Raw genomic sequence first — 12,500 nt, forward strand, 5'->3', positions numbered from 1 at the left:
GTGTATTTTGGCTGAGTTCACACTTCAGTACATTAGTGTTGATAACATTAACGGACGATTCCTTACAGTTAAACAAACAAACAAACAAACAAACCGGGCCGATCCCGATCACATGACACACAGCGCTGATCCAGTGAAGCGCTCCGAGCAGAACTCAGAAACTGAGCCCACTATTGGCAGGATGGGAAACTTATTATTAAATACAGATTTTTTCAAATTCAAATAGAAAAGAGAATGTAGAAAATACTGCGATGATACCGTACATCAAAAACACAGATGATTGTGTGCCATACCCTCACCTAAAGGATTATTAGGAACACACACTAATACTGTGTTTGACCCCCTTTGGCCTTCACAACTGCCTTAAGTCCCATGGCATGGCATTTTTCTATTATTTTATAATGTTTCCTGAGGTGTACTTATATTGTTAGTATGACTTTTACATCATAAAATGTCATAATTTAGAAATAAAAGGCATTTTTTCTATACTGCTGTTTGCCCTGTGGCTGAAGGCCCTGCTTCAAGAGGCGTGTCTGCGGTGAGACTTCAGTAAAAACGCCCGCTGTTGTGATTGGCTGACATCTTTGCATTTTAAATGAGCGGAGGGGGCGTGGTTTAACGAGGCACGAGCAGGCACGAGCCTATAACAAATATCTAGCCTATACTAATGCAAACTTTTAAATGCTTTCAAAGGCTAAATACATGGAAACGATGTATATGTATCAGGTGTTTTAAGTGAAAAATAAGCAAATACTCAAAAGGCAGACGTGGCAAATTACAATAAGTAACAGCAATGAAGTTATAGGCTATTTATTTTACAGTTATTAGTTAACTTTCCCAAAAAGTGTCAATAGTGTTTACTACTTATAAGTTTTTCATTTTTATTATTATTAACAATGTTAAGAAATAAAAAAAACTGTCACAAATTGACAAACATTAACATTATGATCGGATTCCAATTAAGAAACGAAAAAAAAGAAAATAATCTGGGCTGCGTTTCCCAAAAGCATCGTAAACCTAAATTGATCGTAAAAACGATCGTACGAGTGATCTTAATATTAAGGTCTGTTTCCCAAAAGCATCGTAACTTAAGTAGCACTTGAAAATGATCGTAGATCTACGAGTGCTCTGGAGTAATCGTACAGCTCTAAGTGTATCGTAAGAAGACCGGCAGATTACACCTTTAACTTTATTCAACTGCATTGTGATAATACTATAAGGTTTTGATTGTACTTTATTGTACACTTTTTTATTTTTAATTTTAATTTTAATACTCTCATTATTATCAATGTTGATTAAAAAAAAATAACAGTTCTGCTGCTTAATATTTTTGTGGAAACTGACTTTATGATCACTGGATTTTTTTTTATTTTATGAGGGCAGGTAACAAACAAACAAAAATATAAATACACATCTGAATTAAATGAGGATATTTATTTCATCTTTTTGAAAGGTATCTTTTCTTGTTTTTTTTTTGTTCAGCCTTTTGTCAGTGCCTCAGCCTGTAGGTGCTTTATATAGACGTGTTTTGATTGCTAATCCACATCAGATGACAATTATTAGGTGAAACGTTCAGAGGAAACGATTCCATATAAGGTTATATTTCAGCACTTCGCAAATGGACAGCGACTCTTAAGTAGCACTTAGAGCGGGTTCTCGCGCGTTCATGTTAATTACATTTTTGGGAAACGCACGTGGAATTGCTTTCCTGTAGCTCAAACAGTAGAGCATGGCGCTAGCAACGCTAAGGTCATGGGTTCGATTCCCAGGGAAAGCAAGAATTGACAAAATGTAAGATGTGTACCTTGAATGCAATGTAAGTCGCTTTGGATAAAAGCGTCTGCCAAATGCATAAATGTAAATGGAATTGCTGCGAGTGATCGTAACTTTGCTCGTAGAACATGCTCTTTAGAGCTAAGATACATCGTTATTGGGAAACCCGGCCCTGAATTTTAAAACCATTCCAAGTAGGAACCGGTTCTCAATGCCCAATACTAATAATGTCGCATACCAAACATTCTAGAGCACTCTTTAGTTCCTACTAAATTGTGACATGGCATGCCTTTTCACTTGCCCATTTATCTAGTATTGATGGTCGTTGCAAAAACTGTCATGCAGATTGGCTGAGGATGGGAACCGATGATGGTGAATTAACATTTTACTATAACTGTAATCATAGGCGCGAGCGAGATGATTGACAGGAAGATAGCGGAGACACAAGCGCAAGATCAATTTTGTTAATAACAGAAAACACAAACCACAAATTGAGGGTTTCCCACTGGGGAATTTCCAAATATCTTTTATTTATTTGTTATAATTCGGGTATAGCTATTTTGTGTCATCCGTCTTATTCGTTTTTTTAACAAAAGTTCCATAAACGCAAGTTTTTTTTATGGTAGGCCTACTATTTTATTGCTGTTGTATTTTCATTAAAAATAGGATAATAACGAAAAAAAAAACATTTGTTTGAAAGTAATTCAAGAGGAAATTATGAGTTAAGCAATATCATACGAGCAAGAGTGCTATTTTCCAGAGATACTAGCCTATATCAGCACGATTGCAAAATGCAATATTAATTTTATACAACAGTTCAATAAACAACAAGTAGTCATTTTTTACAGTTTTGCTCTATTTTTCCAACAAAAATAGATTCAAACAAAGTATGGGTTTTGTTCTCCCATAAATCACCGTTTTTGAACAGTCGGTTAGAACGAATTATAGTTGAATGAACCATTACGCCGTCAAATATACTGGCAGTTTTTAGGGTTTCATAGGTCTGGAATAAACACATTTTCCCAACATATTCATATTTCTATTATTAAAATATTATATTACAACATACATTTAAAAATCTCATTACATTATTCAGGCAATTGAAATTACAGTGCAAGTGGATTTTGATAAATAGTAAGATGGATTTTGTTGAGCCTTATTTAATTTAATTCTTATAACAGCCATAGTGTTTCGTTGTAAATAGTGGAATTACTTCAAAGATGGTCAACAATATGTAACTTTACTTTATAAGAGGTGTGCCCTAAAAATTGAGCATGCAATTTTGAGAACACCAAGGAAAGGGCACGTTCTTTAGTCTGTTTGGATACTTAAAACACAAGTTTGCACAGCCTGTTTGGTTTACCTGTTTAGCCTACACGTTAGTAGCATGCGTTTTGTCCGACTCATAGCGCGTGATTTAGGCCTACCATATAAGCGCGCGTTCTTAACGGAAACGCCCCTTTTCAATGACCCCAAAGCGCACGTTAAGAGCGTGTTTTTGTGGTAAACCATGCGTCAAAGACGCGCGTTTTGCTGTCAAATCGCCAGCGCCCCCGCCAGGCGCGCCCACTCGCGATATTCCATTATTATCCAAAATTCTATTATGTAATCTTATGAGGGCACCTATAGACTGTTAGTCCTCTAAAATGTTATATAATATTGAGGAAATACAGAAATGATTTAGAAACGCACAACAGCAGCTACATATAGAATATATATATATGTATATGTATATGATGGATATATATATATATATATATATATATATATATATATATATATCCATCGCTTTGGCTGCGCCCCTATGCGCCGCATATAGCGCATACCCCCTTTGTGCGCCACTTACTGTTATGTTCGTGTTGTGGTGAAGTACAACCAATTAAACATGTTTTGAACATTTAAGACATTGTCTTTTACTTGGACGCTAAAGCCCTATAAGAGCCATTGCACAATTTTTTCTTTCTTCCTTTTTTCTCTTGATCTCACCCTAATTTTCTTTAATTTCATTCAACATTTTCTTCAACATTAAATGGAGAACAAGTCATTGTGAGCCAACATGCTTAGTTTCATGTTTATAGTTTACCCATTTAACCAAATAAGAGGTTACAAAACTCTATGCTGACGCATTGCTGCCACATTCATATTATTTTCCCACTCAATTATGTCATAATGAGATATGTCGTTTTAACATCTTTTCACGTAATAATAACGACATATATTTTCTCCTAACAAGGACATATGTAGGCTATATGTTGTATTGTGATGTGTACAAAATATGCATTTATCCACATTAGAGAATTTATATAACCTATGTGCCTTTGTCGCGCCGTTGCACCGTCTTTATTTAAAAATGTATTGTTTATTAAACGTTTCTAAAAGTTTTTAATTTCAAAAGCATTTCTAAATTCAGTTCATATTTCCAACAAACGAAAATCCAAGCCAAAATAACGAAGTGGTAAAGAAAAATTATGTTATTGAAATATTGTAAAGTGCTCACATGAACAAACAATATGCAAAATCAAAATTGAATAGCTCCGTATAACGGCTTGTGAAAAGTGCGTGCAACCTTCATTAGGGTTAGTAAAATAACTATAATTTCGTTAAGTAAAAAAAATAATAATAATTATGTAAAGATATAGTAAAATAAAAATTGCTTAAAAGTGCACAACTCTTCTTAAGTGGAAGAAAGCTACATACTTCCCCCTCACATGCAACCTATTGGAAAGTGCAGATGAGTCATTAATTGGGTTTTTAAAATAACAAAATTATAGTTTAAGAAGAAAAAAAATATTTATGTAAAGATATAGTAAAATAAAAATTCCTTAAAAGTGACCAACTCTTCTTAAGTGGAAGAAAGCTATGGAAAGGGCAGTTGAGTCATAATTTGTTTTATAAAAATAACAAAATTAAGTAGAAATAATATTTATGTTAAGAGGTATAGTAAAATATATCCTTCAACATCCCAACATCAACATTGTGAACTAGTGTATCACCCATTGATTGGTCAACTGTGTAAAGTACAATTCTTACTATCATCAAAGGTAAAAGCTCAGAATGACACATTACAGAATGTTATGTTTATAGATAATTACTGAATTTATGGGTCAATCTTTAAAGTTAGCCCTTAATCACCAGGAGAAAGTGAGTGATTAAAAAAAAACAACTTTTTTTTATTATGCTTGTAAACAGTAGATGATATCAACGATTTACAACGTACAATGCACAATATGTAGCAATAGGCGTAATATATTCAATGTCATCAGAACACATAGGAAAGTAAAAGAAAAAAAGTTAACAATGATTAATAATAAATAAAGGAGGGATAAGAAAATCTAGAAAAAACAAGGATAAGATACTTGTGGTGGCAATTAGGCTACTTCTCACGACGTTAGTCTCACGAATCTGTTGTGGCGACGTACCCCTTCTCTCACGTAAAAGTACACGACTGTCTACTTCGGTAGGTTATCCGTGGCATTATCCACACACACACACACACACACACACACACACACACACTCTCTAAACCGCTGCAGGAGCATTTCAATGAGCAAGAGTTTTTTTTTTTTTTCAATGAGCAAGAGGTAGCGTTACATGGACGTAGGAAAATTAAGACCCGTTTAAAATTATTCAAGACCTAGAACTCAATACTTCAGCGAATTTAAGACTTTTTAAGGCCTAAAAATGTTGATTTTGAATTTAAAGACATTTAAGACTTTTTAAGATCCCGCGGGTACCCTGTTACCCCCCTTCTGCTTAATCTCACCCGCGTTTGGCTCCTCCGCTGTGGGCCAGATGCAGTGCTGGGGGTCGGGGATGTTGAAGGCCGACCGGTCAGTGCAGCCCGAGCTTCAGCGTGTGTGAGGCTGATGTTGAGCAGAAACTCATGTCTATGCACATTTTAGAACCGATAGACGCGACGAGGACGTACAAAAACACTGACTCACAAGATAAAAAACACGAAAACACCGCTCTGTCTGGAGAGAGAGAAGCCGAAGCGTGTGCACGAATAATAAATAATTAGCTACACATCAGAAATCACTGATCACAGATCAGAAGGAACTGAAGAAAGACTTCTGTTTTCATCTGTACATCCAAACACTGAGAAACTGCTAGCGTTCACTCGTTGACAAGCCATGATCTCTGGAGCGTTTGCATGGGCGAGGCAGATTCTCTGGGCGGAAGAAAGGGAGGAAACCGTTCCTGCTTGAACATCAAACCAGGAGACTTCAGGATTGGCTCGTCTGGCCTGTCGTCATTTTCTCAAAGGCAGAGAGAGACAGCCAGAACTCGGGTTTACACCGATCAACATTTCTATCCACTTGGGGACAATATTCAGGCTAGGGGAACTCATATTAATGTTGAAAAACCTCATAAAATGAAAATTTCATGCCATGGGACCTTTAATTCTACGTGGCATTGACTCAACAAGCTGCTGAAGGCATTCTTTAGAAATGTTGGCCATATTGATAGGAGAGCATCTGCAGTTGATGGAGATTTGTGGGATGCACATCCAGGGCACGAAGCTCCCGTTCCACCACATCCCAAAGATGCTCTATTGGGTTGAGATCTGGAGACTGTGGGCCATTTTAGTCCAGTGAACTCATTGTCATGTTCAAGAAACCAGTTTGAAATGATTGGAGCTTTGTGACGGTGCATTATCCTGCTGGAAGTAGCCATCAGAGGATGGGGACATGGTGCTCATAAAGGGATGGACATGGGCAGAAACAATGCTCAGGTAGGCCGTGGCATTTAAACCATGCCCAATTGGCACTAAGGGGCCTAAAGTGTGCCAAGAAAACATCCCCCACACCATTACACCACCACCACCAGCCTGCACAGTGGGAACAAGGCATGATGGATCCATGTTCTCATTCTGTTTACGCCAAATTCTGACTCTACCATCTGAATGTCTCAACAGAAATCCAGACTCATCAGACCAGGCCACATTTTTCCAGTCTTCAACTGTCCAATTTTGGTGCAAATTGTCGCCTCTTTTTCCTCTTTGTAGTGGAGATGAGTGGTACCCGGTGGGGTCTTCTGCTGTTGTAGCCCATCCGCCTCAAGGTTGTGCGTGTTGTGGCTTCACAAATGCTTTGCTTTGTAACAATCATCATTCAAGCGCCATCTGACATCTGTCAATCATCATTCAAGCGCCATCTGACATCTGTCAATCATCACTCGAGCACCATCTGACGTCTGTCAATCATCACTCGAGCGCCATCTGACGTCTGTCAATCATCAGTCGAGTGCCATCTGACGTCTGTCAATCATCACTCGAGCGCCATCTGACGTCTGTCAATCATCAGTCGAGTGCCATCTGACATCTGTCAATCATCAGTCGAGTGCCATCTGACGTCTGTCAATCATCAGTCGAGTGCCATCTGACGTCTGTCAATCATCACTCGAGCGCCATCTGACGTCTGTCAATCATCAGTCGAGTGCCATCTGACATCTGTCAATCATCAGTCGAGTGCCATCTGACGTCTGTCAATCATCAGTCGAGCGCCATCTGACGTCTGTCAATCATCAGTCGAGCGCCATCTGACGTCTGTCAATCATCAGTCGAGCGCCATCTGACGTCTGTCAATCATCAGTCGAGCGCCATCTGACGTCTGTCAATCATCAGTCGAGCGCCATCTGACGTCTGTCAATCATCAGTCGAGCGCCATCTGACGTCTGTCAATCATCACTCGAGCGCCATCTGACATCTGTCAATCATCAGTCGAGCGCCATCTGACGTCTGTCAATCATCAGTCGAGCGCCATCTGACGTCTGTCAATCATCAGTCGAGCGCCATCTGACGTCTGTCAATCATCAGTCGAGCGCCATCTGACGTCTGTCAATCATCAGTCGAGCGCCATCTGACGTCTGTCAATCATCAGTCGAGCGCCATCTGACGTCTGTCAATCATCAGTCGAGCGCCATCTGACGTCTGTCAATCATCAGTCGAGCGCCATCTGACGTCTGTCAATCATCACTCGAGCGCCTTCCTCAGGCTGAATAATGCAAGGACGTCAGAAACCGGCCCAAAGTGTGTCCGATGCGTTCAGCGATTACAACATCAACGTCCAGAATGTGTATCATAAACTAGTGCCAAGGCCCAGAATCTTCCAAAGCAGCACATTCATCTGAATCAGTCACATGGGTCTGCAGTGGTGACATCATTCCTCGAGGCAGAGGTCAGATGAATCTGTCCATCATTGAGCGGGTTAAGAGTGCTCTTCAGAGACCGCAGCTGGAACACCTTTAGTGTGTGTGTGTGGATTCCAACAGTCAGACTGATAAGACACAGCCATAAAGCAGCCGGACTGGAGCGGTTCACACGGGTCAAAGGTCGCTTCACATCCCCACCCCACTCCATCAGAGGCCAGGAATTTGCAAAGTCATTGAAACGCAAAGTTTTCATTTGCCAAACAAAACTAGACACCGCAGACAGAGCATCCAAACGGCACGGGAAGAGTTTGAGTCTTTGATTTGCGTTTCTACGGAAGAGTCCAAACACCATCAGGTGTCTGAAGAGCGGGTCAGGTGACCGTCGTCTGAAGAGCGGGTCAGGTGACCGTCTCAAGAGCGGGTCAGGTGACCGTCGTCTGAAGAGCGGGTCAGGTGACCGTCGTCTGAAGAGCGGGTCAGGTGACCGTCGTCTGAAGAGCGGGTCAGGTGACCGTCGTCTGAAGAGCGGGTCAGGTGACCGTCGTCTGAAGAGCGGGTCAGGTGACCGTCGTCTGAAGAGCGGGTCAGGTGACCGTCGTCTGAAGAGCGGGTCAGGTGACCGTCGTCTGAAGAGCGGGTCAGGTGACCGTCGTCTGAAGAGCGGGTCAGGTGACCGTCGTCTGAAGAGCGGGTCAGGTGACCGTCGTCTGAAGAGCGGGTCAGGTGACCGTCGTCTGAAGAGCGGGTCAGGTGACCGTCGTCTGAAGAGCGGGTCAGGTGACCGTCGTCTGAAGAGCGGGTCAGGTGACCGTCGTCTGAAGAGCGGGTCAGGTGACCGTCGTCTGAAGAGCGGGTCAGGTGACCGTCGTCTGAAGAGCGGGTCAGGTGACCGTCTGAAGAGCGGGTCAGGTGACCGTCTGAAGAGCGGGTCAGGTGACCGTCTGAAGAGCGGGTCAGGTGACCGTCTGAAGAGCGGGTCAGGTGACCGTCTGAAGAGCGGGTCAGGGGACCGTCTGAAGAGCGGGTTAGCGGGTCACGTGACCGTCTGACTGCAGGAAGCACAGCTGATGCGAGCGATGTGTTCAGTGCTGAATGTTCTCCGGTGTGGAACAACAGAAGGTCAGAGGAATCCAGTGTCCCTTCACAGACACAACACACCTCCATATACAACAGCTGTAGCTTAAGCTACAAAAGGACACCAAATATTTTTCATTAGCCTGGATGCCAGCCGAACTTAGCCCCGCCCACAACATTTTAACTCGGGCAGTTCGGTCTGGACTTGATCGGTAGAGAAGTAATTATGGCCAAACAGAAAATGTTCTGACCAATGAAATCATGAGGGCGGGCTTTAGATGATGAGGAACAGATGATCTACAGTAACATCATCATCCACATCATCAAAGGCGCTGGGGTTGAATTTGTTCTAATCCTAAACGGAGAACTTGTTCATATATGTGTTCACAGTTTTTACAACAAAACCCGCCCAATTGCTACTCAAAACTAGCCAAAAACAAGCCCAATGAAAAAAAAATGCCGCTTCAATTAGTGCAGTTCTCTGCTTAAATATCGAGAAAAATATCAGGAAACCGATATATCAGTGGATCACTCTTTATACTCCACTGAAAACAGGGTTATGGATATTATATTGCAGTTCTGTCAATAAATCCTCATAAATACTACACACTGCACCTTTTAAAGAAACAGTCGCTATTTCAACTACGGCTGCACGATTTGGAGAAAATACCTCATCGCGATTACGATTATATTTTTTACAAATGAAAAGAGTGTGTATATAACATTGTGTTTATATATAAATATGACTAATAATAATGATAATAATGATGATTGTTATTATTATTTCTAAATAAAACTAAATAAGAAATATTACTATTATTATTAAAAATAAAAAGTGCATTTAAGAAAAAATATAATAATAATAATATTTATATTTTACAGAAAACTTATTTTACAAAAAACGGCTGGGTTACATGTTAATATACAGACAGCCTATGACCAAAAATCATTAGAAAGGGTTATGGATTTATTGTAAAAAAATAAAAATAAAAACTGTTCTGTGCTAGATTAACTGAGAATTGTTACAGCACTTGCATATTGCATACTGTTGCCCTTGGACTGCTCTAGCTGCTTCTATTTCCCTCATTTGTAAGTCGCTTTGGATAAAAGCGTCTGCTAAATGACTAAATGTAAATGTAAAAAGAAATCCCTGCTTTTTATCTGTGATATCAATTTCTTAAAAAGTCTATGTCTTTAATATGAAACATCTCTTATGCATCCAATGCGGGGGGAAAAACTCCTGCATATTAAACAAAAACATATGGATTGTCATATACATTAATTTAGAGAGAAGTATTATTTTTCTTATTTTCTGAAGCCAGAGGGCGCCCTGGAGCACAAACTCCACATGTCCATCAGAAGCTCACGCTGAATAAACTAAAGATAGAAGCGCTTTGACTGATGAAACGCAGACCATAAACACGACAGCATCAAGATCTGGTGTGTTAGAGTTCTTCAAGCCTTCTCCGGTATTCCCATAATAATACAGCAGAGCTGATCGAGAGACTTTATCTCTATATCTCTATAGAGAGCTCACACTCGACTGACATATGAAGAGTTAAAACATGTTATTAGGCATCAGGGAAACTCTACACACTGCAGCTTTAAAACACACTCGCGTCAGAGTCTCTTAATTCACACCAATTAAAGCAAATAGAAGGAATAAATGTGTCAGAGCGGCCGTTCTCATTCCCATTGACCTCTCAGGAATATTAACAGAAGTGGTGTTTTATGAAGCGTTAATGTTTATTGTTGTTATATAATAGATGCGGTTAGATAACGTGAGCCGATGCTATGGTCATATTTCAGCAGTTTTCAGTCTCTCGGAGATCTTTCTGTCTAAAGCGTTTCTGTGAAGTAGCCCATTCAAGGAATAGCGTATAACGCCTATGAAGAATGAATATGAATAATGCCTGGATAAAAAGAGTTGAATTAAATTGGCTGCCCTGTTTTTTTTAAACACTATTTAAAACTTCTTTCTTGGGTTAAATTCTGTATATGCTAGAATCAATCGTTTATATTCACCTGTTGTGCTTATGAGAGTATCAGAAAATAACATTCAGACGTTAACAATTAAATGATAAAATAAATGACCACTATAACCAGTAGATGGCGGAAGAGGAACACTTATTGGCTCATTAGCCATTTCTTTCCCTTTTTTAAATGAATTTTTATAGATCATCAAATCACTATTATAACATTAAAATATCTATTTGTGTTACTTTTGTACTGAAGTGTTAAATATAGGCTAATTGTAGGGAAAGTCACAGTCTCATGAAAAACTAAAACTTCTGACTAAACTTCACAATAAATCTTTATTTAATATTTGTGTCTGGGCTTTGTTTGTTATGATGAGAGGATTTGGAGATAATGGGAAGATTCGTGTAAAACGTAAAATTAAAATTCATTCAGCGTTTAGAGACTATAAAACTTGTTTTGATCACTATGGATTCTCATTCCTGGTCAATTAAACATATGACTGGTATTATTGTCATCAGAAATGCCCGTGATTGGCTAGAACACTCAACGCTGTAAAATCACATGACCCACATAAAATAACCAGATCACTCAAAAACAACATTAATCAACATTACCTCTCCCCAGAATAACCCTACTGTAAAGCCCAGGCCGAGTCGATGCACATATTATTGTGTTAATATTCACACACACACACACACACACACACACTCACCTTTAAAGCCGCTCCTCCTCGCCATCCTCCTCTTCCTCAGTCAGAAGCTGCAGGGCGACAGAAATCTGCAGTCAGACATAAAATAGTAAAATAGTTTATCAAATAATTCTGTTGTATCTTTCATAACATAGTTGAGATGTTCACTGATGTCCACTACAGTTTTATTTTTAACAATAAAGCCCAATTTATCCCCAGAGTATCGTATCATCAAGCTTTTTGGTGGTATTAACAATTTATTCTGAAGTAATATATCCATCAGTGCTCTTAAAAGTAAAGCTTCAAAAATATTTATCAAAATTCAAAAATGTACTTTAGGGCTGTTACCAATCAAATTAAATAATTTACAGTGAAAAATTACAACTGCACAAAATAATGTTATGAGATTAATGTTTTAAATAAAATTGAATAGGCCTATACGAATAAGAAATGTTTAAACACATCCCAAATTTAAACACAAGGCAAAATACACTAAACCAGCAGTAGGTGGCGGTAAGTCACTATTTCAGCCGACTAAAAACAAAGACATAAAGCAATAAAGCAGTTACTTTTGGCCCATTCTTCTCTGAATTGTCAGTTTATTTATTAACGTAGATCCAGCGTTCGTGATCACGATATCAGTGCATACATTTCATTTGAAGAGGACGTGATGAAATATGCGCGCAGAAACGCTTCTGGTCCTTGTCTAGAGCACTGGAGTTTATGAAATATGTCCATAAAAACGTAAAGCGCTCGCTCTGGTCTATATCAGTGCTGCTTAAGCGACATATACCGGTATTGCGGTATTATCAAAATTCATATCATAAAATAA

The 12,500-nt window shown here is 39.3% G+C and overlaps 1 protein-coding gene across 6 annotated transcripts in view; it reads right to left on the reverse strand.

Moving 5' to 3' along the window:
- spats2 (spermatogenesis associated serine rich 2) overlaps positions 1-12,500 on the reverse strand; it is a 37,537-nt gene that overhangs the window by 17,814 nt on the left and 7,223 nt on the right. For 3 of the 6 annotated variants that reach the window (XR_013817286.1, XM_079826633.1, XM_079826631.1), the window contains exon 2: positions 11,693-11,739. Coding sequence is in view for 4 of the 6 variants with exons in the window: in XM_079826633.1 (XP_079682759.1) it covers positions 11,693-11,717 (25 nt within the window). In the remaining 2 variants the exon portion in view is untranslated. Of the gene's footprint in view, positions 1-11,692; positions 11,758-12,500 lie in introns of all 6 variants that reach the window. The other 3 variants (XR_013817287.1, XM_079826632.1, XM_079826630.1) reach the window with 1 other exon arrangement.

This window comes from Gobio gobio (assembly GCF_949357685.1).
Source record: "Gobio gobio genome assembly, chromosome: 10".
In the NCBI taxonomy this organism is placed as follows: Eukaryota; Metazoa; Chordata; class Actinopteri; order Cypriniformes; family Gobionidae; genus Gobio; species Gobio gobio.